The 24,937-nt window shown below is 55.1% G+C and overlaps 1 protein-coding gene across 2 annotated transcripts in view; it reads left to right on the forward strand.

Annotated features, from left to right (window-relative positions):
* The first annotated feature begins 73 nt into the window (after positions 1–73).
* Positions 74–24,937, forward strand: part of THAP4 (THAP domain containing 4) — a 33,787-nt gene continuing 8,923 nt past the window's right edge. Inside the window, exons 1-3 of one of the 2 annotated variants that reach the window (XM_053919346.1) lie at positions 74–504; positions 2,422–3,557; positions 22,830–22,989. In XM_053919346.1, coding sequence (XP_053775321.1) covers positions 428–504; positions 2,422–3,557; positions 22,830–22,989 — 1,373 coding nt within the window. In that variant the 5' untranslated portion in view covers positions 74–427. Of the gene's footprint in view, positions 505–2,421; positions 3,558–17,101; positions 17,216–22,829; positions 22,990–24,937 lie in introns of those variants that run through there. The other variant, XM_024564103.3, reaches the window with a different exon arrangement.

The raw sequence follows: 24,937 nt of genomic DNA on the forward strand, positions 1-24,937 counted from the left end.
CCCAGCAGCGACCCGCTGGGGCGGCGGAAGCAGGCGCAGGCGGGGAGCGAAGCCTCGGGGGTAACACGTCAAGCCGCCCCGATCCCGGACCTGCCGGCGCGGCCATCTTGCCGTACGGACGGGCTCGGCGCGCCATGTCTTGGTACAGAGCTGTCGGCACAGGTGCCCCTGCCCACCCCCGACGCCACTCGCAGCGGGCAGCGCCCCGCTGGGTGCTTGCGACCACGGTCGCGCCGGAGGCCGACGGCGCGCTGCGGGCGGCGGGGAGGCGGGCGCCGCCATCTTGCCGTACGGCGCCGCGGGGGCCGGCTCCCACGTCCCGCAGCCGTGTCGCCGCGCGCCTCCCCTCGGGGCGGTCCCGCTCCGGGCTCGGCGCGACGAGGCAGGGGCCGGAGCCTGGCGGCGGCGCGGCGGCCCGAGGCCCGAGATGGTGATCTGCTGCGCGGCCGCGAACTGCTCCAACCGGCAGGGCAAAGGAGAGAAGCGCGCCGTCTCCTTCCACAGGTAACCGGGCCCGGCCCTCCGCCCGCCTGACTCGGCCACGCCCCCGCCCGGCCCTGCCCCGCGCCGGGGAAACTGAGGCCGCGCGGCCGGGCCCGAGAAGCACTTTCCGCGGCGGGCCTCGAGGCCGGTCTTACTAGTGAGTCAGCGTTGGGCGCTGTGTGACCTTGGCCGGGGCCGCCGTCTCTGAGCCGGACGCTTCGGTCACCGCGACCAGCGTTGCTCACTTCGCGGCCACCGCACGGCCACCAGCGCCTGCCGGGTTCCACCTCGCGGCCAGCGGCGCCCATCCTTCGCGCACCCTTCGGCCCCTTGGCAGCCACCCCTCGGCCGGCGGGAGGCCATTCCCCAGCCACCTGGCGACCACCCCCTGACCTCACCTCCTTCGCCCCTACTCCGCGGCCGCCGCGCTCCATTGATTCGGGGTGGCGCCGCCGGTTTCCAGAAGCCGTGTATTCCGGAAACCTCTTAGGTCAGTTGTGCTCTGCGATGACTGTGGCTTATCTGCCGGGTTGATCGCGGGGGAGGCTGCTTTGATCTTTGCCTTCGGGAATGTGGCAGAGCAAACGCGTCTTATATCTCGTAGATTAACACGCGCCGCAGGCGCTCTGTTTCTGGAAGGGTCCCGGGTTCAGGGACGGAAAGGTAGCTGTGCCCGGGCGATGAGGCGAGTACCTGGAGGGGCCCGACTGCCTCCTGCTCTGGAGCGGCGGCGATTCCTGGCCGGCTTCCCCTCGAGGCTGCGGGGCGCTTGGCCCTGCCGAGGGTCTCTGCCCACTGGCCCGTCCAGAGGCCTCTGGAACCCCCATAGGAGCAGGAGGCCCCGCAACAGTGAACTGAAGGGTGTTAGTGTTTCGTTTTGAAAGACCCGAGGGACAACGGTATTTGTGGATTTAACTACGAGTTTGCTGCGGTGCACGCAGTCTTCCGTTGTCACTCTCAATCCACAGTAATACTACACTGTTTCCGAGCAGCCCCCATGCCTTCCAGTTTCCTTCAGAGCCTCTGGTCCCTCAAGTTTTGTTTCTGTTTCGAAAATGAGGCACAGCCCTGCAGAGAAGGCTGCTGTTGGCATTCATAACGGTCTAACCTGGTGTGGGGGCAAAGCTGTGGGAACTGAGCGTCTTCAGGAAGTTTAGAAGGTCAAGTCCAGGAGGACTTCCTGAGCAGTGAGGTTCCGCCCCAAGGCCTGGTCCACAGCTCTCAGGTGTGTTACCAAGCTCGTGAACTGGGAGGGAGCAACTGGCCCCGTGGAGCCCAGTTTGGTCAGGGTTTTCTAAGTGCAGGTCTTGCCTTAGAAGGAATTAGTAAATGGCTTACTCAGCATCTTCCCCGGGGCCAGGAGCATATTAGGAGCACAGAACTACCCCTTTGAGTCTGATCTCTTGAGAACTGGTCTCCCATCCTCATGTTGCTTGAGTCACCACTGGGGCAACACACAGCCAGCTTCTGGGGGGCTCTGGCTCCCGTCTCTGCCGGCCGACACCTGGTCTGGCTTCTCAACAGGGCAACCGGCCATCTCACTGTTAGCACCCAAAGTCATTCATCTCGGGCGTGCCTGCAGGGCAGCTTAGCCGATGCCTTCTAGGAACTACTGCTACTTCTGGGCTTCCTGGAGCTTTTCCTGCTGTCTAGACGCCATCCTGCGCTTCTCCCAGCATTCTGGGAGGAGATAGCTACCTTCGTTCTTATCTGCCCTGCGACTGTAAGCTCCTTCAGAGTAAACAGCACGTCTTCCATCTCCCCATTCCAGTAGTAACTTGCCATCCACTGCGTTCCTGCAGTGTTTACCAAATTCTTAAATGGGTAAAGTCGATACAGGTTTGGGTGTTTGCAAAAACACTTGTCTTGCTTTTACAGTTGATCATTTTAGGTGAAGACACGCAATTCTTTCTAATTGCTCTGCTGGTTGTCCTGCAGGTTCCCCCTGAAGGACTCAAAGCGTCTGATCCAGTGGTTAAAAGCTGTTCAGAGGGATAACTGGACCCCCACTAAGTATTCTTTCCTCTGTAGTGAACATTTCACCAAAGACAGCTTCTCCAAAAGGCTGGAGGATCAGCACCGCCTGCTCAAGCCCACAGCCGTGCCCTCCATCTTCCACCTGACTGAGAAGAAGAGGGGGTCTGGAGGCCATGGCCGCAGCAGGAGAAAGGACACCAGAAAGGCCTCGGGGGGCCTGAGGGGACATGCGAGTGAAGCCGATGGGAAAGGAGCTGCAGGTTCTCCATCGTCCTCGAGTGAGAACCTGACCGCCCAGTCAGAGACCCGCAAGTTGAAGCGAGCCGCCCTGCACGGGGAAGCCACGAGCCCGGAGCGGGCTCGGCAGGCTGCACAGGGGCCTCCAGGCAACACTCTGGCCACAATGGCGCCAGGCAGCCAGACTGAAGCAAACCAGCCGCCGTGCAATGCCGGCGATGAGAGCGGTACCACCCCGGATGAGGGCCTGGTGGATAAAAGTGGCATTTCCATGGATGACTTTTCCCCCCCAGGATCTGGGGCCTGCAAATTCATCGGCTCACTTCATTCTTACAGTTTCTCCTCCAGGCACACTCGAGAGAGGCCGTCTGTCCCCCGGGAGCCTGTGGACCGGAAGAGGCCGAAGAGGGACATGGAGCCTGGCTGCAGCGGGACCAGCCTAGGGCCCGACAAAGGCTTGGCCCAGAGCCCCCCAAGTTCATCGCTGACAGCAACGCCACAGAAACCTTCCCAGAGCTCCTCCGCGCCCCCGACAGACGTCACCCCGAAGCCGGCTGCAGAGGCTGTACAGAGCGAGCACAGCGACGCTAGCCCCATGTCCATCAATGAGGTCATCCTGTCGGCGTCAGGGGCTTGCAAGCTCATCGACTCGCTGCACTCCTACTGCTTCTCCGCGCGGCAGAACCGGAGCCGGGCATGCTGCCTGCGGGAGCAGGTGGAGAAGAAGAATGGGGAGCTCAGGAGCCTGCGACAGCGTGTCAGCCGCTCTGACAGCCAGGTGCGCAAGCTGCAGGAGAAGCTGGACGAGCTGCAGAGAGGGAGTGCGCCACGCCCCAGCAGCCTGCCAGCCCCCGGCCGCGGTCAGTACCTGCCTCGGGCTCCCACTGCCAGTTCTTTAGGGGTCTTGCTCCGCTAGGGCTCTGGTAGTAGCTAGACCCTGTAGGCAGGGCCCAGGTCAGACAGTTGACCCCAGCAGCCAGAGGGCCTCTTTCTGTGGGGTCAGCTACTCAGTGAATGGGGCCCCGATACTTAGTTTTCGCCTTGGATGGGGTAAGGTCAGCATCTGCTGCATACCTCACAAACTAGATTCCAGGTGGGTTAGGATCTGCGTGGAAAGTCAGGCAGACGGAAAACTGTCAGGAGACTCAGAGTCACAGGGAGGGTCTTTCAACTCACGTTTTTGTAAATATCCTTGGAGTTAAGTCATTTTGAACGTTAGAAATAACAATAAGACTTTAAACATCTCACCAAGTAGAATACATTCTGTAAAAGTTTAAACGCTACAGAAACATACAGGTGAAAATCCCCTTCTCCCTGGCTCCCAACTTCATTCCTGTTGATGTTGAGGTTTGGTGTGGGATCTTTCAGAGTATTCTGTCTGCTGTGTCCTGCATGTCTGTGTCTGTGCAAATAGGCTGGGTGGATCTTTCGTGTGTTTATCGGCTCTGTTTCTGCTTTTCCCCCTTTACCGGTTAACACTTGCAAAAGTTGGTTTCTAGGTAGTCTTTACATACTGAGGATAGGATCTTTTCTTCTTTCTTTTAATCCTCAACCAAGGACATTTTTTCGTGGCTTTTAGAGAGAGAGGAAGGGGGGGAGAGAAAAATTGACGTGAGAGAAACATCGATTGGTTATCTCCTGTGCACACCTAAATGGGGTGTCAAAGCCGCAACCTTTAGGTTCCGGGATGATGCTCCAGCCAGTGGATCCACCAGGCCAGGGCGAGGAGGGGAGCTTTTGCCCGTTACAGATAGGTGGAAAATGTTTTCGGCCCCATCACGCATTTAACCTGGATCAGCTTGTCTTTGGAGATATAACTAACACTTTGGGAGGGAAGAGGCTCTTGTGCGACAGGCCGCCCAGGGCCTCCTGGACCCCGGCCAGCCGCCACCGTATGGCCCAGAGCCGTCCTGTGCGTTCCCAAGCATGCTCTCGGGGCGGAGCTGCCGCAGGTGAGTGCCACTGTTGTCCAGGCCAGAATGACCCTTTGGCTTCTCCTGTCTCTTTTGAGCTGTTTTTTGTAGTTTCTTGGTGTACTTTTTGGTCACTTTTTCTGTTCCTCTTGGTCAGGTGTCCCAAAGTTTGTCACTGTTGCAGGTCTTCCCACACAGCCAGCCTTCCACTCCATCAGTCAGGTCGGTGTTGTTGTTTCTGCCTCATTTACCCCTCACTTCTCTCTGCTTGTCGTCAGTTTCATTTTGCGGTGGTTCTGGCTCCCAGGCGGGAGGCATAAGGAACTCTTGTGCGTGTCTGTTTCCTGACCCCCCGGGGTTGAGGCTCAGCCCTTCCTCTGTCCCCGAGCCCCCTGGGTGTGGGTCGGCCTGGTACTGCTCATGCCACTGCTCCCTCCCAACTCCTTCCTGGCCTCAGCCTCGGTGCCTCTTTAACCCACATGAGTTACACCGGAGTTGACAGTGTTTCAAGTGGGTAGATTAGGGGAGGGGAGCTAATTTATTTGAAACTATTTAAGAACTTTATTGCTTTAAGTGCCAGTAATGTGGTCTTAATCTTAAAGAGAGCTGCTTTTTAGAACCTTTGGAGATTTCTCTGTGGCTTAATCCAGTGGGGTTTTTTGTTTGTTTTTTTGTTTTTTGTGGGTTTTTTTTTTTTTTTTTTTTTTTGGTCTCATTGTAGTCTGGGAAGAAGTCAGCAGATCTGTCTCCTTCTCTGCCCAGTGTTGCTTTTTAATTCAAGGCCCTGCTGCTGGAGGTGTGCGTCCCTGACAGTTGCCCACACAGAAGAACCCTTTGTGTCCCATTTAAAGTCTTATTTCTTAGTCTCCTTATTTCTAACCCTTTTACATCCCTTTATTGTGTAGTTGTATTTTAATGCAGTCTGAGAGCCTCCATCTTTTTATAGTGATCGATCCATCTACAGTTGGGGTTACTGGTAGGTAGAAATGGGGCCTGACGGTGCGTCTTAGTCTTCAGTTTGGTGAACCCTCGTTTCCTTTCCTGTTCTTCAGTGGGCGTCTTTCCACTCGTGGACGCCTCGGCCGAGGCCGGCCCTCAGTAAGTGCGGTGCCGCACCCTCCCAGCCTCTCCCCTTGGGCTGCCAGGGGACCTGCCGTGGTCTTGGTGCCATGTGCTCAGTGTCCCCTCCACACAACTGTAATTAGTTGTCAGTGTACATTTTACTGGCTATTTTATTCACCACTACCTCCTGTATCCAGATTTCCCCCTCTTGCGGGGGAGATACTCCATGACCGTTTTGGAACTCATGTGACAGAAAAATTTTGAGGGGAACTGAGGATGAGACCCTCCTTAGGTGCTGATGTGGGGAGCCAGCGCCCATCCATCCCCTTAGAGTTTTGTGCGCATCTGCTGTGGTACAGTGGTCAGAGGGGCTCAAGGCCATGGGACTGCGTGAGGTCACCTGGAGAAACTGTGTGGCTGGGGAGGGGCCCAGCCCCCAGCCAAGAGCAGGCCGAGCCTACAGATGTGCAGCCCCAGAGGATCCGGAAAGGAGACGGAAACAGGGGAGCATGCGCCCCAGGCCGGTGAGGGGGTTCCAGACAGGAGGCTGCTTAGGCGTGGGAGCCTGGGGGAAGATGGTGTTCAGACAGTAGGCATGCTTGGTTGGGTTGGATACAGCTTTAATCAGAGTGGATGTAAGGTGACTGGATTCAGCCACATGGGGTCACTGGTGACCATAGTCTCCTTGGAGTGATGGGAGTAGAGCTGAATGGGGGGGGGCAGGGATGAGGTATTTTAAGAGGTTTAGCCATGAAAGGGAGTCACAAAAGAGGATGGCAGACAAAGGGAGTGTGGCTGCAGGGGAGACTTGTATCTGCAAGGTGGAAATAAGCCTGCAGGTGTCTGTGCTGGGGGGTGGGGGTGTGGAAAGGCCAGGCAGGAGCGGGCTGGGGGCCCCAGACACTGCTGGGCTGGGCTCTGGGAAGGGGAGGGGAGAGGAGCCTGGGACCGAGGCTGCTCTCTTGGGCCAAAGTGCCTTCTGCCTCCGTGGGAGGCAGTGGCACAGGACTCCAGCAGCAGTGGCAGGGAGAGAAGGCACCCAGCATGGTCCCCATGGCTGGCCCAAGGCTCCCACTGGATCTGTGGCCACTGCCTGCTGTCTTTCTTTGTCCTCAGAACATCTGCTCTCGGTGGCTCCCAGGGCCGTGAGGACTTTGCTGTCAACGAGGAGTCTTCTGATCCTCGCGCACAGGTTTCGTGTGGAAGGGCCGTGCACGTGTTTAGTCAGTCTTCCTCCACCAGTCCCTTTAGTTTTGGACAGAGCAGCTGGGCCGGTGGGCTGTGGGTTCTAGGGTTCAGGGGTTGGTCCCAGCTGCCCTCTGGAAAGCTGGTGCTGATTGTCCTTCTCGTAGGACATGGTGACCTGTCCTCAAGTCTGCTCTAACTCGGGGTGCCACGACGTTTTAAAGCCTGGGACAGTTGTATCAGGGCACGTTGGTATTTCTGAACCAGTGAGGGTGAGCATACTTCCCTGTCCATCATTCTGGTGTCACTTCCCTGCCTGCCGACGCCCACCTTGCTGACCTCGGGGTGGGCGTTCCGAGAGAACATGCGTGTTCACTCTGTCACGTGTGAGTCAGCCATTCCCTCCGATTAATAATTTCATACTCACTTCCAAAAAACTCTGTTTATTTTTCTTGTTTTATACATATAATTCTTTTTTATCCTCACCCAAGGACGTATTTTTTCCTTGTTTTTCAGGGAGGGGGAGAGGAGAGAGAGACACACACACACACACATTGATGTAGTAAGAGAAGCATCAATTGGCCACCTTCTCCAACATACCCCAACCAGGGCCTGGACCTGTGACCTGAGCCTCAACCTTTGGGTTCGGGGTCGATGCTCCATCCAACTGAGCCACACCAGCCAGGGCCTTATAATTCTTGAATTAACCTGGAGTTTTAAAGACTTCATTGTGGAAAGACTTGACCTCAAACAGAAAAGTGTAATAACTCCTCCATGTTCCTATCTCCAAGCTTCAACATTTACCACTGTTTGATATTCCTGTTTCATCTCTACTTCTATTTTCCATTGATTATATTTTAATTACATTTTCTTAGGAAATTTTCAGATTTCCAGAAAACACAGCAAACTATTCAGAGACTTTCTCCTCCTCCCTCCCAAGTTTCACAATCTCTGTTCTTCACATCTTGCCTTACCACCTGTGCCGGGGGTTCATTCATTACCAGTGACAAACCAGTGCGATACGTCCTCATTAACTACGTCCATCGTTTACGTTAAGGTTCGCTCTCTTGTGTTTTGACAAACACATCATCTTACGTGTCCACTGTGCCAGTATTGGATCGTACAGACCAGTCGAGTGGCCCCCAGAACCCCTGTGCTCCACTCATCCATCTCTCCATCTGAACCCCGGCATCCAGGGACCTCTGCACTGGCTCTTCACTTGGCCTTCCCTCGAAGACCATGTGGCGGAAGCACGGGGAGTGTGGACTCGAGTGTGAGCTTTTCCAGGCTGGCTTCTTTCACTGAGCAACATGTATTTAAGGCTCCTCTGTGTATTTTTGTGGGGTAATAACTTCCTTCATTTGTTCCCTTTTTTTATACTGAGTTAAAATACATGTAACAACAAACTTACCACCTTAACCCTTTTCAAGCGTCCACTTCAGTGGGTGGTAACACACTCACGGTGCCGTGTGGCCGTCACCACTGTCCCCCCCAGAGCGGTCGTAACTCTGAGACTCTGTCTGTCAGACCCTGACTCACCCCCGGCAGCTGCTGTCTCCCCGCTGTCTCTCTGGTTGGGACAACTGCAAGCACCTCATGGAAGTGGGATCCTGCAGCACCTAAGTCTGGCTCGTTTTGCTTAGTGTAACGCCCTCCAGGGTCGTGCCTGCTGCGTAGCCTGTGTCTGAACCTCCTCCCTCTCTGAGGCTGAGGCAGGCCCCCTCGTGTGGAGGGCCCACACCGCTCGTCCGTCCATCCGTCCATCTGTCCGTGGACACTGGGTGCCTCCGTGCTGTCGCTGTTGTTTCTGATGCTGCTGTGAACACAGGCGAGCAGGTGTCTCTTCCAGACCCTGGTTTCCGCTCTTCCAGTCTGTGTCCAGGAGCAGAAGTGCTGGGTCGTCAGGCAGTTCTGTTTAATTTTTGAGGACCCCCGTCCTGGTTTCCGCAGCAGCCGCCCCATTGTCCATTCCCGTCGCTGTGCGCAGGGTCGCCGCCTCTCCGTGTCCCCGCGGGCACGTGTTGTCTGGTTTTTGCAGTAAGCCCTCCTGGTGAGTGCGAGGTGCTGCCTTGCTGTGGTTGCCGTGGTTCTGATTTGGGACTCCCTGAGGATCAGTGCTGGGAGCCTGTGCTTATTGGGTATTCAAGTGTCTTCTGAGGGAAAGGTCTGTTTCACGTCCTTTGCCCATTTTTTAATCAGGTGGTTGGTTTTTTGTTTCTTGGTTTTAGGAGTTCTCAGTATGTTCTGGATATCACTCTTTTATCAGAAGTACGATTTGTGGGTATTTTCTGCCATCCTGCAGGTTGTCCTTTATTCTGTGGATAGTGCCTTCTGATGTGAATCTTCCTTAGGTTTTTTATGAGGGCTCATTTGCCTGTTCTTTCTTTTGTTACCTGTGCCTTTGCTGTCACATTCAAGAAATCATTGCCAAGTCCAGTGTCACGAAGCTTTTGTCCTGTGTCCTATGTTTTTGTCTGAGGTATTTTTTTAGGTCTTAATTGAGGTCTTTGATCCGTTTGGAGCTCATCTTTGTTATGTGGGGTCAGGCGAGGGTGCCAGTCTTTCCTGCGCATCTCCCGGTCTCCTGGCGCCAGTCGGCTGGAGCGACTGTCCTTCCCCAGCGATGGTCTCGGAACCCTTGCCGGCTGTCCTCTGACCGTCGTGTGCACGGACGTGCCCCTGGGCTCTGCACTCTGGGTCTTTCATCTCCCCCCGCAGGGTTTTGTAGTCCCCGTTGTACAGGGCTGTTGCTTCTTGGGTAGGTCGATTCCTAACTATGCTGCCGTCCAGGGGACCGTTTTGTAACCCTCTTCACGTCAGTCTGCAGACATGCGGCTGGTTCGTGTGTCGACTTTGTGTCCTGTTCTTTTGGCTGACTTCATTTATTAGCTCTAACAGAATTCTTTCGTGGAGATCGAGGGTTTTCTTCACATGAGATCATATCATCTACAAACAGGTGATTTTTCTTCATTCCGATGTGGATGCAGAGCCAGAACTCCAGCTCTGTACGGGTGGAAGTGGCGAGAGTGGGCGTCCTCGTCCTGTTCCCATCGGAGGAAAGCTTTCCGTCTTGCACCACTGAGTCTGACGCCCACTCGGGGTTTTTCCTCTGGGGCTTTTCTTATGTTTGGGTTGTTTCCTCATCCCTATGTTGTGGAATGCTTGGATCATGAAGGCATTGAATTTTGTCAAATGCTTTTCTGCATCAGTTGAGATGGCCGGGGTTCCCCATCACTTTGTGGGCGCGGCCTCCTACGTCCATCCGTCTTCCCGTGTATGCTAAATGGGTTCCTTGCCTGCCAGGACTAGATCCCACGTGGCCACGGTGCGCACTCCCTTCAGTGCGCTGCTGAGTTCCGTTTACACGTATTTTGTTGAGTGTTTTTGCCCCGGTGTTTGTAGCGGATATTGGTCTGCAGCTTTTTGTCCTTGCAGTGTCCCTGCAAGCCTCTAGAGTGAGTCAGGGAGTGTTTCTCCGTTTCGAAAGGGTTTGAGGAGGACTGGTATTAGTTCTTTAGATGGTGGGCCTTTGTAGGGAGTCTCTTTCATGACTGATTTTTACTGGTTGTGGGTCTCGTCAGACCTGTCCCTTCGTGGGTCAGTCCTGGTGGGCCCAGACATCTGTGCATCGAGGTCATCCAGTTCTCGGGGTGCAGTTGTCCGTGGCTCTCGCACACTCTTCATCCCTGTGCAAACGGTGATGTCCCCACTCTTGTTTCTGGTTTCAGTCATTTGAGTCCTTCTCTTCTTCCCTTAGCCCATTAAGCTAAAGGGTTGTCAAGTTCATTCATCTTTTTGAAGATATTTGGCCTGTTTTTTAATTAGGTGGTTTGTTATTGTTGACTTTTACTTCTTTGTGTGTTTTGCATACAAGTTCTTTTTTATGTAGTAATAATGATACAGTCTATTTTGCAAATTAAATGTATGAAATTGTATGAAATAGAAACAAGGGTCAGGAACATGAAATTTTCTAAAACCTGGGGCCAGAGGAAGACGCGGCCCACGCAGGGCCCAGGGAGAAGGCAGGAAGGCAAGGAGGGTGACAGGAATGGCTCCTTTTGGTAGACCCGTAACTCTAAGTCCATAGCTTGTCTTTTTATTCTCTTAACAGTGTCCTTTCAGAACAGACTTTTTTCTTTTCCTTTTTTTTTCTGGAGAGAGGAGGGAAGGGAGAGAGAGAGGGAAAGAAATAAGAGGGTGTGAGAGAAGCGTCGATGGGTGCTTTCTGCCTCTGTTAGCACCCTGGCCGGGGCAGAGCACAGCCCAGGCACGCGCCCTGCCTGGGAATGGAACCAGCAACTTTTCAGCTTGCAGGACGATGCCCAGCCCACTGAGCCACCCCAGCCAGGGCAAGTGTAGACATTTTCAGTTTTAATAAAGTCCAGCTTACCAATATTTGCGTACATGGACTGTGCTTTTGGAGTTGAACCTAGAAACTCACGGCCAACTCCAAGGTCACATAGACTTTTTTCCTATGTTTGTTTAAGGAGTTTTGTCCTTTTTGTGTGGGACAGGTTGTTTTTCCAGTTGGAACCTATACACTTTTGATGTGCTTTCTTGTGTTCCTGACCGCAGGAGGGCAGCTTTGCGTTTCTCACCAGTAAGTGTGATGTCAGCCATGGTGTTTTCACATAACTGTTCTTTATCAAGCTGCGCAAGTTCCCCTTCTTTTTCCTAGTTTTTTAAGACTTTTTATCATAAATGGGTGTTGGATTTTGTTCAAAACTTTTTCTCCATCTGTTGAGGTGGTCATGTGAATTTTCTCCTGTAGCCTGCTGACGCGATGGATTAAATTAGTTGACTGCAGAGTGCTGAGCAGCCTTGTATACTGGAGTAAACCCACTGGGTCGTGGTATATTATTAATTCCCTTCCGTACATTGCTGGATTCCACTCCCTAATGCTTATTAGGGGGTTTTGCATCGCTGTTCAGGAGAAGTGTTTGTGTGTACACGGTTCGTTCTTGCGTTGTCTTTGTGGGGTTTGGGTACTAGGGTAAAGCTGGCCTCATAAGCATGAGTTGGGGCGTACTCTCCCTGCTTCTACCTTCTAGAAGAGACTGTAGAGAACTAGGTATTGACTCAGGTCCTTTAGCAAATGCAGGCCTCGTCTCCCAGCTCGTCAGGACACAGAAGACTGCCCACTCAGAGCAGGAGGCAGGTCCTCTCCAGACGGTGGTTCATGAGCCCCCCACCTCTCCCCAGAGCAGAGGCGGGCCTGTCAGGTTATCTCTTCCTCCTTGGGAGTTTGGCGCTGTGTGTCCTTCGAGGAAGTAGTCAGCTTTTCCCCCGAGTCAGCCCAGTCTGTGGGCGTGCGCTTGTTCATCCTGTCCCTTTTCTGACCTGTCGCCCACGGAAGAGCATGAGAAGTAGGGGCAACCCTCTCTCATTTGTCACACGGTGATGAGTACTTTTTCTTTTCTTCTTAGTTAACTGGACTACAGGTTTATCAATTTTACTGATCTTTTCCCAAAAAACCAACCTTTGATTTTGTTGATTTTCTCTGATTTCCTGTTTTCAGTTTCCTTAGTTTCTACTCTAATTTTTTTATGCTGCTTGTTTTCAACTTATTCTTTTCTCTACTTTCCTAAGGTAAAAACTTAGTTTATTAATTTTAGATACTTTTTTCTTTATTTCTCTTGGGACTTTCTCCTTGACTCACCTGTTACTTAGGGCTGTCGTGTTGAATCTCCAAGTACTTGAGTGATTTTCAGCTCTCTTGCTATTGTGTGTTGCTAGTTTAGTTCCACTGTGGTCTGAGAGCATCCCTCGTGTAGTTCCCAGTCTGTCAGATTGGGGACGGCAGGTGTCAGGGCCCAGAACATGCGCTGGAGGAGAATGTGTGTATTCTGCAGTCGCTGGCGTGGAGTAAGTAGCTGTTAGGTTCTCCAGAGAGACAGCTGATAGGATACGTGTGTGTGTGTGTCTGTGTGTAGAGAGAGGCTTATGCATGAGCAGAGCTTCAACTCTGGAACTGCCTCTTGCAATTATGCATGACAAGCTAGGGAGCCGGGAGAGCTGGTGGGTCCATTCAGCCCCTTTCCGAAGGCCTGAGAATTGGAGGGTGGGGTGAGTCCTGATCTGAGCCCACAGGCCAGAGAGCAGGCGTACGGCGTCCAGACAGAGAGCAAGTTCTCCTTCCCTCAGTTCTGCCCAGGCCCGTGGTGCCCGCCCCGTCAGAGGGGAGCCTCTGCTGCTTGCGCTTCTCCAGGTGGGATGGTGGCCCCTGGCACGCCCTCCCGGGCACACCCAGGACTAAGGTGTTCTCAGCCTTCTGGGCGGCCTCCCCACCCAGTCAGGGTGACCCATAAAATTGACTGCAGTGTCTGCAAATGTCAGTTATACCCAGGGACGGACGGTGCCCTTGAGGTCAGCTGTGTCCTTGCCACTTCCCTGCCCATGCGGCCTGCCCAGTCTCCTCACTCGTGACAGTGGGCTTGTCTGTTGCTCCTTGACTTCTGTCAGTTTTGTCTCACACGTTTTGATGCCCGTGTTAGGGACAGAGACTTCAAGGATCAGTGTGTCTTCTCGGAGAATTGACACCTGTGTTTCTTGTCCTGATAGTTGCTTCATCTGAGACTAACCGGCTGTTCCAGCTTTCTTTCAGTTCAAGTTCGCATGATGACGTTTTCCTAAGCCCTTCACGTTCACCTGTGTCTTTACAGCTGAAGGGGGCTTCCTGCAGACACCAGGATGGTGGGTCTTTTTTCCGATCTGCTCTGACAGTCGCTGTCCTTCAGTTGGTTTGCTGGACGGTTCACTTGCAAGTGGCTGTGGCTGTGGCTGCAGTGGAGTTGGTATCTGTCATGTCTGTAACCGCTTTCTCTCTGCCTTTGTTTTCTTCCTGTTCTTTCTGCCTTCTCTGGCTTTAATTGAGCATTTTATTTGATTTTATTCTCTTCCCTTTCTTAGTGTGTTAATTATTCTTTTTATGATTTATTCTTTAAAGATTTTATTTATTTTTAGACAGAGGGGAAAGGAGGGAGAAAGAGAGGGAGAGAAACATCAGTGTGTGGTTGCCTCTTGGGTGCCCCTTTCAGGGGACCTGGCCCACAGCCCAGGCATGTGCCCTGACTGGGAATCGAACTGGCGACTCTGCTTCGCAGTCCGGCACTCAGTCCACTGAGCCATGCCAGCCAGGGCCTAATTATTCTTTTTAAAACTCTTTTTGTGGTTGTCCTAGAGTTTGCATTAAATATTTACAACTAAACCAATTCCTTTTTTTTTTTAGTTTATTCTTAGACAAGAGGGGAAGGGAGGGAGAAAGGGAGAGAAACATCGATGTGTGGTTGTCTCTCACAGGCCTCCAACGAGGGACCTCGCACTCAACGAGCGTGTGCCCTGACTGGGAATCAAAGTGGCAACCTTTCAGTTTGCAAGACAATGCCCCCCACTGAGCCACACCAGCCGGGGCCACCTACGTCCTCGTTCAGATAGCGGTGCGCTGCTCTGTCTGTGGTGACAGCTCCTTGTAGCAGAATACTTGCAGTCCCCTCTCGTCCTTTATAGATTGCTGCCGTTCATTTCCCTGCCGCTCACGCTATAACCTCACCGTCACTATTATTATTTTGAACAAACCTTTTTTTATTGGGTCAATTAAAAATAAGAAAAAGGAAAGGTTTTGTTTTACCTTCACTTTTCCTTCTCTGGTGCTCTTCACAAGGGTTCACATTTCTGACCTGTGGTGTCTTCCTTCTCCCTGAAGAGCCTCTCCCAGTCCCTTGCAGGGCCTGTCTGCTGGCAGTAAACTCCCTGGGCTTGGTCTGAAAGAGCCTTCGCTCCTCCCTTTGAAGGCGGTTTTACTGGAGACAGAGCTCTGCCTTCTCTTGCTCGTGTGCTGTGGATGGGGACAGCGCTCTGAGGCTCGGGCTTCCGCCCTGTGGGTCAGCAGACTCTCCCTCGCGCTCCTTTCTCTCCGTCTTTTTCTGCAGTTTGAATACAGTGCTTAAGCGTAGATTTGCTGGTATTTACTGTGTTTAGTGTTTCCTGAGCTTCCTGCATCTGTGGTTTAGTGTCTGTCATGAATTTTGAAAAATTCTCAGCTGTTGTTGGCTCACATATTTCTTCCTTTCTCCTCCTTGTTATTCCACGATGCGTATGTATCGCTTTTGTAATTGCCCCACGGTTCTCAGCAATCTCTGGGGGGGGGGGTTCCATTCCTTTTTCCCTTTGCATGTCAGCGGGAGGGTTTTCTTTGGACAGGTCGTCCTCGCTGATTCTGCCCTCAGCCCCACCCACAGAGGCTTCCTCCGCTCTGGTGCCGAGTTTTCCTTTGTAGCCCTGCCTTTCTCCCTGCACGCCACTCTCCTGCCCTTGCCTGGCGCCCACTCTTCCCAGGAGAGCCCTCAGCAGATTGACCATAGTTACTCTGAGTTCCAGCTCTGATCGTTTCAAAATCCGTGCTGTGTCTGAGCCAGGTTCCGATGCCGGCTCTGTCTCTTCAGACTGTTTTTGTTGCCTTTCAGCACAGCATGGAGTTCTGGGAAAGGTGGGCTTGACGTGTCTGATAACAGAAACACAACGGTCAGTGGGCCTTCAGCTTCAGGTAACGTTGCTAACCTGGCCAGCAGCTGGCTGCAGCTGCAGCTTAGGAGCCGGGGGCTTCAGACCCTCTAATGTCCTTATTTCTATCTCCCCTGTTGTCCTTGGGGACACTCTGCCCCTTGGGGCCTTTCCATTGTAACCTCTGTTGGGCTGGACCCTGAGGACTGGTGTGGGGGTGGGAACGCTCTGTAATCTTACGATTAAGCGCCAGCCTCTCATTGGCTTGTGCTCCTGGGCTGTGACCTTGGCACAATTTCTTCCCCTTCTTTCCTCCCCCAGGGGAGACCAGACAAGAGGGGCCGGAGTGGAGGCTGCCCCGCGGCAGGGGAGATACAGCAGCTGCGGGGATGCCATCCTCCCTGCGGAGTAGCCTTTTGTAGTGGAGAATGCCATGGGCTGGGTTCACAGTGCCCTCTCCCCCCCAGGGGCCCCCGCCTGAGACAGGAGCTGCTGTTTCGTCCGCTTCCCAGGGTGGGTTCCTGGGAGTAAAGCCCAAGGCCGCCAGGGCCCAATGACCGCAGCCCCCAGGAGCCTGCCTCGCTCAAGCTCGTCTGCGCTCAGCCTCAGCGCCGCGTCGGCTTTGCCGTCGAGAGTTCTTGCCAGTTCGTGTGTCCAGTAGTTTCTGCTCTGGGTGAGCACATCTTGGCCAATACTGTGGTAGCATGTCTCTCCCGATTTGGGGGGACCTCTGGGACCCTACTTTTCTGATGGGTCCAAGAAGAGTCACTGATTTTCAGTTCGTTCAGTGTTTTACTTGTAGGGACAGGAGTTGTGACTTCTAAGCCCTTTCACATGTCAGGCTTGAAACTGGAAGCCCCTCCCTGTTATGTTTAGTGTGGTTACTGCTGTCATCTTTAGTAACGAGCCGTCTCATCAGATTCACTCAGCTCTGACAGGTTTTCAGGTTAGCCTTTCGGATTAACTAGGTGATCAACCATAACACTCGCAAGCAATGCCAGTTTGGCTGGCCTCCCTTTGTGTCTGCCCCTTTCCTGTCCGCCGCCTCTTCCTCCCGTGTGTGTGGCGCCCTCTCTGTAACGGGCGACACAGCGAGGGCCTTGCTGTCTCCTTGAAAGAACAGCTTGCCCCGTGTGCCAGGCCAGCAGGACCCAGACGGACCACCAGTGTCAGCTCGTGTCCTCTTCACCTGGGGCAGCCAGCGCCAGGCAGGAGGCGGTGGCTGGCTGTCCCTCCCCTGCTGGGCTGTGCTGTCAGTGTGCCATGTTGGGGACACTTGTCACTGACACAAGCACTGTGAGAGTGGGGCAGCCAGGAAGAAGTCTGTCTTCAGGTCCCAGCAAATGGGTCCTGTCATTGGGGTCCAGGGCCCATCCGCTGACACATTCGCCAGGAGCCATCCCTGAGCGTCCACTTCTAAAGCCAGGCGGAGTGGTCAGCCGGTGCTCCAGAGAGGGTAGGAAGGGGCCTGTTCCCAGAGCAGCTCTTCGGAGAGAAGCGGTCTTGCTGTGTGCCTGGCTGCAGCGCCTCACCCCTGTCAGTGGAAGCAGCCGAGGGTGCAGGTCCCCCTCCTCGCTCCACAGGAGCACGTGACCTTTCCAGCCTGACCAGCCTTCACAGGCGCAACTTGATCTCCCCTCCCGGCACCAAGACTCGTCTGCTCCAGGTCCGCCTTTGCTGGTACTTTGCTCTGAGGACTCATCTTTGGAGGGAACTACAGCTCCCAGAATGCATTCTTCAGGGCTGGCATTCACTTCCTGCCGCGCTCAAGCAGCCAGGTGCAAACATTTCCCGGCAATTGGCAGAAAACAACCTTGAAGAACCTTGGAGGTGGCGGAGTTTAGAAAATTTAGGGATGGGTAAGCCTTCTTTCGCTGCTTGAGCCAAAAAATGAAGCTTAAATTTCCTGCAGAAAATTTAATCTTTTTTGCATTTTGGTTCAGATTTTAATAAAAGGAACATGAAATCAGAAAATATGCATAGAAAAGCCTGTCAGATTTACTCGAAGAGACCGAAAGTGGCACATAGGCTTGATCCCTTATTATAATACTTTCTATTTGACTTTTAAATTCACTTTATTTTTATTTTTCTAACGAAGCATAACTTCCACAGGTCTTCAGGAGTTAGTTTAATAGCATTGGACAGGCTGGATTTTAGAATTATCTTGTGGGTCCTCCTGCCACTCAAAGCTTCGATGAGACCGAGGGGAGACCTGGCCAAGGAGCTGCCAGCAGCACCCTGGGCAGCCAGGCAGGTTGGTCTGGTGGAGCAGCTGGGGGCGCTGCTGGCGAGGGGCATAGACCCCGCCTGCCCGCTACCCGTTGCTCACTGCCGGCCCGGACAAAGCTCCTTAGAGCTGCGAGCACACAGCAGCCTGCCAGGGGGCCGGACGGGCAGTGCTTCTCGGAGCAAAACATGGCCAGCCGCACGCTGCAGCTCCTGACCTTCGTGTCCGGTCGGGCTTCACTCTTGCTCCTTGGGGTGTCTTTTCTGGCTTTCAAAACAGTCATTTTAGGGTTTCCTAGTCATTCACAACTTGCTGCCCAATGAACGCTGCTTCTTCCCTTCCTCTCTTTCGCGGGACATGGCTGGGTGTGTGTGGAGTCCACCCAGTGAGCGCTGTGGCCTCAGAAGCAGATGGTCCCTAACGGCCACCCTGTGTCCAGAGGCACAGGCTGGACTTGGACGCGTGCAGGCCCACACCACCTGGCACACCTGTTCTGGCCAAGGCAGAGGCGACTCACAGACACACGTGTGACCAAGGGGCTCCAGACAGGTTTGTCAGACACAGCAGGCCAGGCGTTCAGCGGTGCCCCTGCCTGCTCTTCTGGAAACACCCGCCCACCTTTGTTCACTTGGTGACCGCGCTGAGCCCCCCTCTCTCGGGGGCGGCGTCCATCCCTGCATGTGTGGCCCACACTTTAACCCTGTTGTTGCCGATCCCCCATCCCCCCACTCCCTCCTGCCCATGTGCGTCTTTCTAACCCCCAGTACTCCCTGAGCCTCTCCCCCCATGTGCCAGTTCTGGTGACTGTCCTCTGGGCCCCGCCCCCAGGCCTGGTCAGTCCTCCAGGCCTCCTCTCCTCTGCTGAGCCCCCCGTAGCACAGTGCCTGCTCAGTGGGCCTGCACTGGGACTTGGCTGGTGCTGTGTAACGGAGTGAAGGCAGGACCGGTATGACCAGTCGAGCAGCCCACTGGCAGCCCTGCCTTAGCCCCTGTGGTGTCAGAGCTGCGGCCCAGGCTGCCCCAGCGTCTCCCGGGGTGGACGGGGCTCTGTGTTTGTCTGGCCTGACTCTGCCGCAGCCCCCGTGCCTGTCCTGCCCATCCTGCAGGGGCAGCTGGGGCCTTTCCCTTCTGAACCCTCCCTAGGCATCTGCTTCAACCTGTGCTCCTGCCTTACCTGTGCTCTGCCTTGTGACATCATTTTGGGGGAAGTGCACAAACCTCTCACCTCCCAGCAGGGGTGGAAACCCCTTGAATCCGTCTTTGGCTGGTGCAGGAGTCCCCGTGAGTCCTGGGCCCCCTGGAGGTGGGGGTCAGCCCAGTCAGACTTCACCCAGACTCCTTCCCGTAAGCCCAGTTAGCAGGCGCTGAAGCCCAGGTAGGCCAGCCCCCACCTGCCCACCACACACAGGTGTCCCTGTGTCACTGTACACCGAGGACAGAGTGGACGCCTGCTCGCTGAGAAACTGGCTGCAGGCAGCCGGTTCCTTTGGACGTGCTGTGAGCCAGCCATTGGGTCAGGACGTGGGGGACTTGCAGGGTGGCACCAGCCTTCCTACTCCCGGCTCTAAGAGGGATGGGAGGAGGGGAGCGCAGACTGGACCTGGGGCAGGACCAAAGTACACAGGGCCATGCTGAGACCCCCAGCCCTCACCAGGCACCATGTGCTGTGAGGCCAACCTCTGGCCAGCCCCTGGACCGGATAGCCAGGGTCAAGGGTGTGTGGCTCGCCCTAGAGGCTGCTGTTTTCATGTGAACACATCTATAGAAATTGGGAAAGTTTACCCCCAAATCACTATTTCTGGCTTTCCGTAAAACACCAGGGGAGCTGCAGCAGAGAATCCTCATCCCTGTGGGGTGCTGTCTACTGGTTTGGACGGAGGCCCTGGGGGCTGGACTGCTCCATGATAGCCCACTCTTGGGCTAGTGTCCCCCGGCCACTTGTGTCCCCCTACTGTGCTGCTGGAACTTAGTCAACAGGCCCAGGGAAAGGGCATTTCAACCTCTGGTTGCTTTTTGTTTTTTGTTTGTTTATTGAGGCATGATTTACATCCAACTCAGCGCGAGCTCACCGCCCCGCTGTTCTGCGGGTTCTCCGGGTCCGCCCTGTCTCGGTGCTCGTGCCGGTGGGGCCGGGACTTGCACTTTTTGTGGCTGGCTGTGTTTTTGCAGCTCGATGCTTGTGGGAGACACCGATAGTGTAATTGCTCCTCTTGGTGCAGTGTGGCCAGGCTGTGCAGTGGACGCTCCGTTCTTCACGGGCTTTCTTTGACCATTTACAGGTCCGTTTTCGGGAGTCTTCTGGAGGAACTTGAGAAGAAAGAGTATTGTCTAGTGTCCAGCTACAAGGGTCAGTGTGTGTCAACCCCAAGTGCCTTATGGATTGTGTTGTATACCCTGTCACCGGTGTTCTGTTGGCTCGGACCTGGACACGAATCGGAGTTTCCTCTAGTTTCTTTCTGCTGCTGCATCTGGTGCACGAGCCTCGCGCCGCCACCCTCTCGAAGAGCCGTTCTGTGACTTGTCAGTGCCTTTCACCTTGAACTCCGTCTTACCTGACAGTTCCTTCCTGGAGCTCCTGCCCCGCTGTCTGAAACACCCCCCAAGTCACTTTACTTGGTGCCCCTCTCATTCACAGCAGAGGAGTTGAGGGTCTTACTCTCTAAACCCCTGGAAAAGCTTTTCCCTACTGAGTGAGTTCGGGTGCAGTTGGTCTTAGCTCCGCCCTGTTATCTGCTGCGCTTTTTTTTTTTAAAGGAAGTCTCCCCTGTGTTCTGTTTCTGGGTTTGTCACCCTGGGTGACTCGACTCTCGTGATGGGCCACAGCCTGCTACCTCGCCCAGCCCTGCTTCCCACAGCTGCGCCCGCGCCGCGCGGGTGGGGCCTCGGCCCCCGGGACCAGGCCCACGTTTGTGTTGCTGAGGACTGTGTTCAGGACTCAGACGCCTTCTGCGGTCACTTCTCGTCGTCTCTTGGCGAAGTCTGCCTTCTAGTCACGTCCTCAGGGACAGTTCACGGGAACGGTGCTCCCTGAGGGTGAAGACTGTCCATGACAGTCTTAAGTTACAGGTCACCTGTAACTTAAAATTTTCTAACAGCCGCACCAAGAAGGGGGAGAGAAGCAGGCAAAATGACCGCTAACAACACACCGTTTAACCCAGTGTCATTGTTTCCACGTGCAGCCCAGCAGCACCTAAGACCACTAAAGCGTTTGGGGTCCTTTTCCTGGGACTGGGTTTTGGAACGCCACGTGCTGCACACCAGAGGGCTCGCCCCAGGGGACCGGCCATGTTTCCAGTGCTCACGTGTGTCCACCCACTGCCGTGTGGGCGGCACAGATCTGGCCTGCCTGTCAAGAAAGGCATGGTGGCTGTAGAATCGGTGGCTCACTTTCTGTCCCTGCATCTTGTAAGTGTGGCACCAGGGTCTTCCTCTGTGGAAGTCCCTGTGGGCTCTGCGGCCTCCCCCGTCCCGACATCCTGTCTGTGGGGTCAGGCCTACGTGGCTGCGCTCCTCAGCCCAGCACTTTGGAGGACCCTGTGCATGTCGGCGAGCATCCGTGCCAGGCAGCCCTCTGTTGCCTGGACGGCCCCGTGCATTCATCCATCCCGTGAAGGGCTTTGGGCTGTTCCCACGTTTGGGCTGCTGCTGTGACCACACGTGTGCAGTGCTGTGTGTGGACATGTGTTTTTGGGTCTCGGGCGGGCTTGCTGCAGGGTCCTGGCTCCTGCTCAGCCTGGGGATCCACCTAGGATTCTTCCCACCACGGGCTCTGACCACCGCTCCACACTGCACGGGCCCTCCTCGATGGGCCTGACCCCAGGGAGCCGGAGGTCGCAAAGAGTGCACTGTCGCCGCTGCACTGGCCTGATGGGAGTCTGCCGGGTGCGAGACCCCCGAGGCGTCGTTCTGTCTGCAAGTCGCTGGTCTCTGTTCACTCTAAAGAGCCTGGGCTTGCACCGTCCTGCTGCTTGGCGCTGCCATCAGAGGGTCAGGGTTTAGACTGCCAGCTCCTCTGTCTGGCAGGTCAGTTGGTGGCAGCCGGTCTTCTCAGTTGTTTAGGCCGTAAACGCCCAGTCCTGTCCCTCCCACCCTCCCAGGTTCTACGCCGGCTGCCTCCCGCCTGCTGCCCTCCACCACCAGAGGCTTCCTGCGGCTGCACCCACTCTGCTCTGCCAGTCTGCTGGTCTGGTCTCAGCCCCGCGCAGGCCTCTGAAGGGCTCTGTTTGCTGCTCAGAGTTAAGGCCAGAGCCCTCCCCAGCCAGGCTGGCCGGCCCAGCCCCGCATCCCTGTGCGGGGGCGCGCCTATCGGTCCACTCTCCTCGGGGGAGGTCTTCGCACACTCCTTGGGGGGCCAGCCTTGCCCACAGCCCCCACTTCCCTTTCTGGCTTATCATCTAATGTACAGTAAATTCTGCCTCTTTAGTGCTTTGTGTGTGGCGGGTCTCCCCTCACTGGAAGGTGTGGGCACAGGATGGGGAGCAACATTTGTCTCTTGTAGCTTCAGGGCTAGTGCTGTCTGCCTCCCGGGGGTGAGCAGATGGATGGGAGGGGAAAGACGGCAGGCTGCTCACAAACGTGGGCAGCAGCTTCTGCTGGTCTGGACTCCCGATTCTGAGGCTTTGGTGCCTTACGTGCATCAAAGACTTCTAACTGACATCCCAGTTCAGATTCTTGCTGTCCGATTATGAACGTTTCATTGGCCCCCTGCGATCTACGAAGGTAGCACTGAAGGGGGTAGCGAGTGGGGGAGGAAGGGCTCTCACCCCGACGCCGGCCAGGCCACCGCCCTGCCCCATGCGGGCCTGGGCTGTCACAGTGTGGCCACATGGCCTCCTCCTCGGTCCCTGTTGTTTCAGCTGAGGTTGGACACTGCCCCACCTCTAGAGCCCTTTGACGCCCCTTCCTCCTGGGCATTATTCTCCCAGACTACTTCCTGTTTACAGCCGAAGGTTGTGTCCTTTCAGAGGCCAAGATGCGTTCCAGAACTCCTGTCCCTTCGTGTGTCTCGTTCTCCCTTCTGTGTGGGAACTGCCACGTTCTGACTCTCAACCTGCAAGATGACATTTGCTCGTTTGGCCTTTTTCTCCCCCTCTCGACAGGTGGCTGGTGGCATGTTCACAGTCCGAGGGATCAGCCACAATGACACAGCACGTGCCTGTAGAGTGTTTTCACACACAGCTCAGCAAGGCTCCATCAAGAGACCAGTGGATGCGGAGCCACTGACTATCTCTCCCGTTTGTCCTCAGAGCCCCCCAAGATGAACCCAGTGGTGGAGCCGCTGTCCTGGATGCTCGGCACCTGGCTGTCAGACCCGCCGGGAGCCGGGACCTTCCCAACGCTGCAGCCCTTCCGGTACCTAGAGGAGGTACACATCTCCCACGTGGGCCAGCCCGTGCTCAACTTCTCGTAAGTGCACTCGGGCCTCCAGAGGACACCAGGTGGGGCGAGTGAGTCCCAGAGGTGCCCTCCTCCTCCCCTGAACCCCAGCTGGACACTTGGTGGGCAGAAGGGGACAGCCCAGCTCACCTGTGTGTGGGATGGTGCCAGGCTGGCAAGACCACAGCCTGTTTCCCCAAACACAGAAGTAAGTGCTTGTGCCCAGCTTCCTCCCTCACCCCGAAATTACTGAAAAGGGAAGGGCTTGGCTTTCTCATGGACGCGCCCCCGAGCTATCTGAGGTCCCCGAGGGGCTGTCAGTGTGATGCTCACACTCTCGCTGGACAGCAAAGCCACATCATCGGAGGCCCACAGCTGCATGGGCGTCGCCCCTGCCCACGGTGGGAAAGTAGTGCTGCTTTTCGGGGGCCGGGCCCGGGGGAGGGGGCTGAGAATATTTTTATTTTTAACTACAGAAGTAACACTCAGTTTTTAGTTCAAACCATGAAGAAGCACACGAAGTAGGACTCTGTCCTTCCCTAATCCGCACTGTGGGGTTCGCACACGAAGGGTGTCATTAAATTAACCTGCGACCGTGTTGTGCCCAGCGACTTCAGAAGGGTTTAGAAGACCTTGTTTTAAAAAATACTATCCTGCTCTGGCCGAGTAGCTGAGCTGGTCGGAGTGCTGCCCCACACACCAGAATGTTGCGAGTTCAGCCCTCGTCAGGGCAGGCACGGGAGACAACCGCTCAGTTTTCTCCTTCACATCAAGTCTCCCTCTGCCCCACGCCCTCTGAAATCAACAAACAAATCCTTGGGTGAGGGTTTTTTTTTTTAATTTTTTATCTCATGCCTTTTTGTCATCTCCATTTTCTTTAATCCCCACCTGAGAATATGTTTATTGACTTTAGAGAAGGAGGAAGGGGGAAGAGAGAACCGTCTGTGTGAGAGAGACATTGGTTGGCTGCCTCCTCCACACACTCCAACCAGGGGTCGAACCCGCAACCTTTCGGTAAACGGGACGACGCGCCAACCAGTCGAGCCACCAGCCAGGGCTTCTGTGTCATTCTATAGAGAATGGATACGGGCAAAGCAGTATTCTGCTCATGACACAGGAGGAGGCAGTTCTGGATAATACAAAATAACCCACAATGAAAACCGTTCTTTTTAAACAGCGGGCACGACCCGTGGAGAATTCTGTGACTGGCCTTACAAACTAGAATATAGTAGGAAGTATGTGTTTTGGTGAATGCAGTGGTGGCGTTAGGTTATGACCTCGAGTGCGTTTCTCATGGGGAGTCATGGCAGAGAGAGGGCCTGGGCTGCGGCCACCAGCGCTGACCTGTCAGGAGTGACCTGGTTAGGGGTGGACTCCGGCGGCTGCTCAGAGTGCTGGGGGTCCTGTTAGGGCGTGAGGCCTGTCGGCACAGCTGCCTGTCACCACCGTGAGCTTGCGTTGAGGCGCAGGCGGGTTGACAAGAAGCCGAGCCCTGACTCGGGGCCTGTTCTGTTTCCTGCCTTGGAGGGTGAGTGGGGGTCTGAGGCGAGATGGTAGCTCACGGGAGGGCAGGCCTGGTGTCGGGGTGGGGTTTTACCTGCCGGTGCCAAGGCCTGAAGCATGTCGGGGGTAGGGGCTGGCAGGACCTTGGGAGGGGCCCTGAGTCATAGGGAAAAGCTTCTGTCCTGCAGACACAGATGAGCCCGGCAGAGTGGCCTGTGGTGAGGAGGTTCCAGGGAGTGTGTCCAGGTACAGGCAGAAGCCTAGACGCACCTGGTGGCCGCAGCCTGTGCCCACGGTTGCCCAAGTGTCTAGTAGTGTTTGAACACCATCTGTTTCCATGGGCACGAGAGGTGGGTTCCCTTGTGCTCAGTGGGGGCCTTGTAAAGTGAGGGGGCGGCCGCAGAGCCTGTGCTGGGGGCCTTGTGTCCCTGCACTCACATCTGTGCACCCTCCCCTCACCCCCTGGTTCCCATGC

The sequence above is a fragment of the Desmodus rotundus genome, chromosome 2 (assembly GCF_022682495.2).
Source record: "Desmodus rotundus isolate HL8 chromosome 2, HLdesRot8A.1, whole genome shotgun sequence".
Taxonomy (NCBI): domain Eukaryota; kingdom Metazoa; phylum Chordata; class Mammalia; order Chiroptera; family Phyllostomidae; genus Desmodus; species Desmodus rotundus.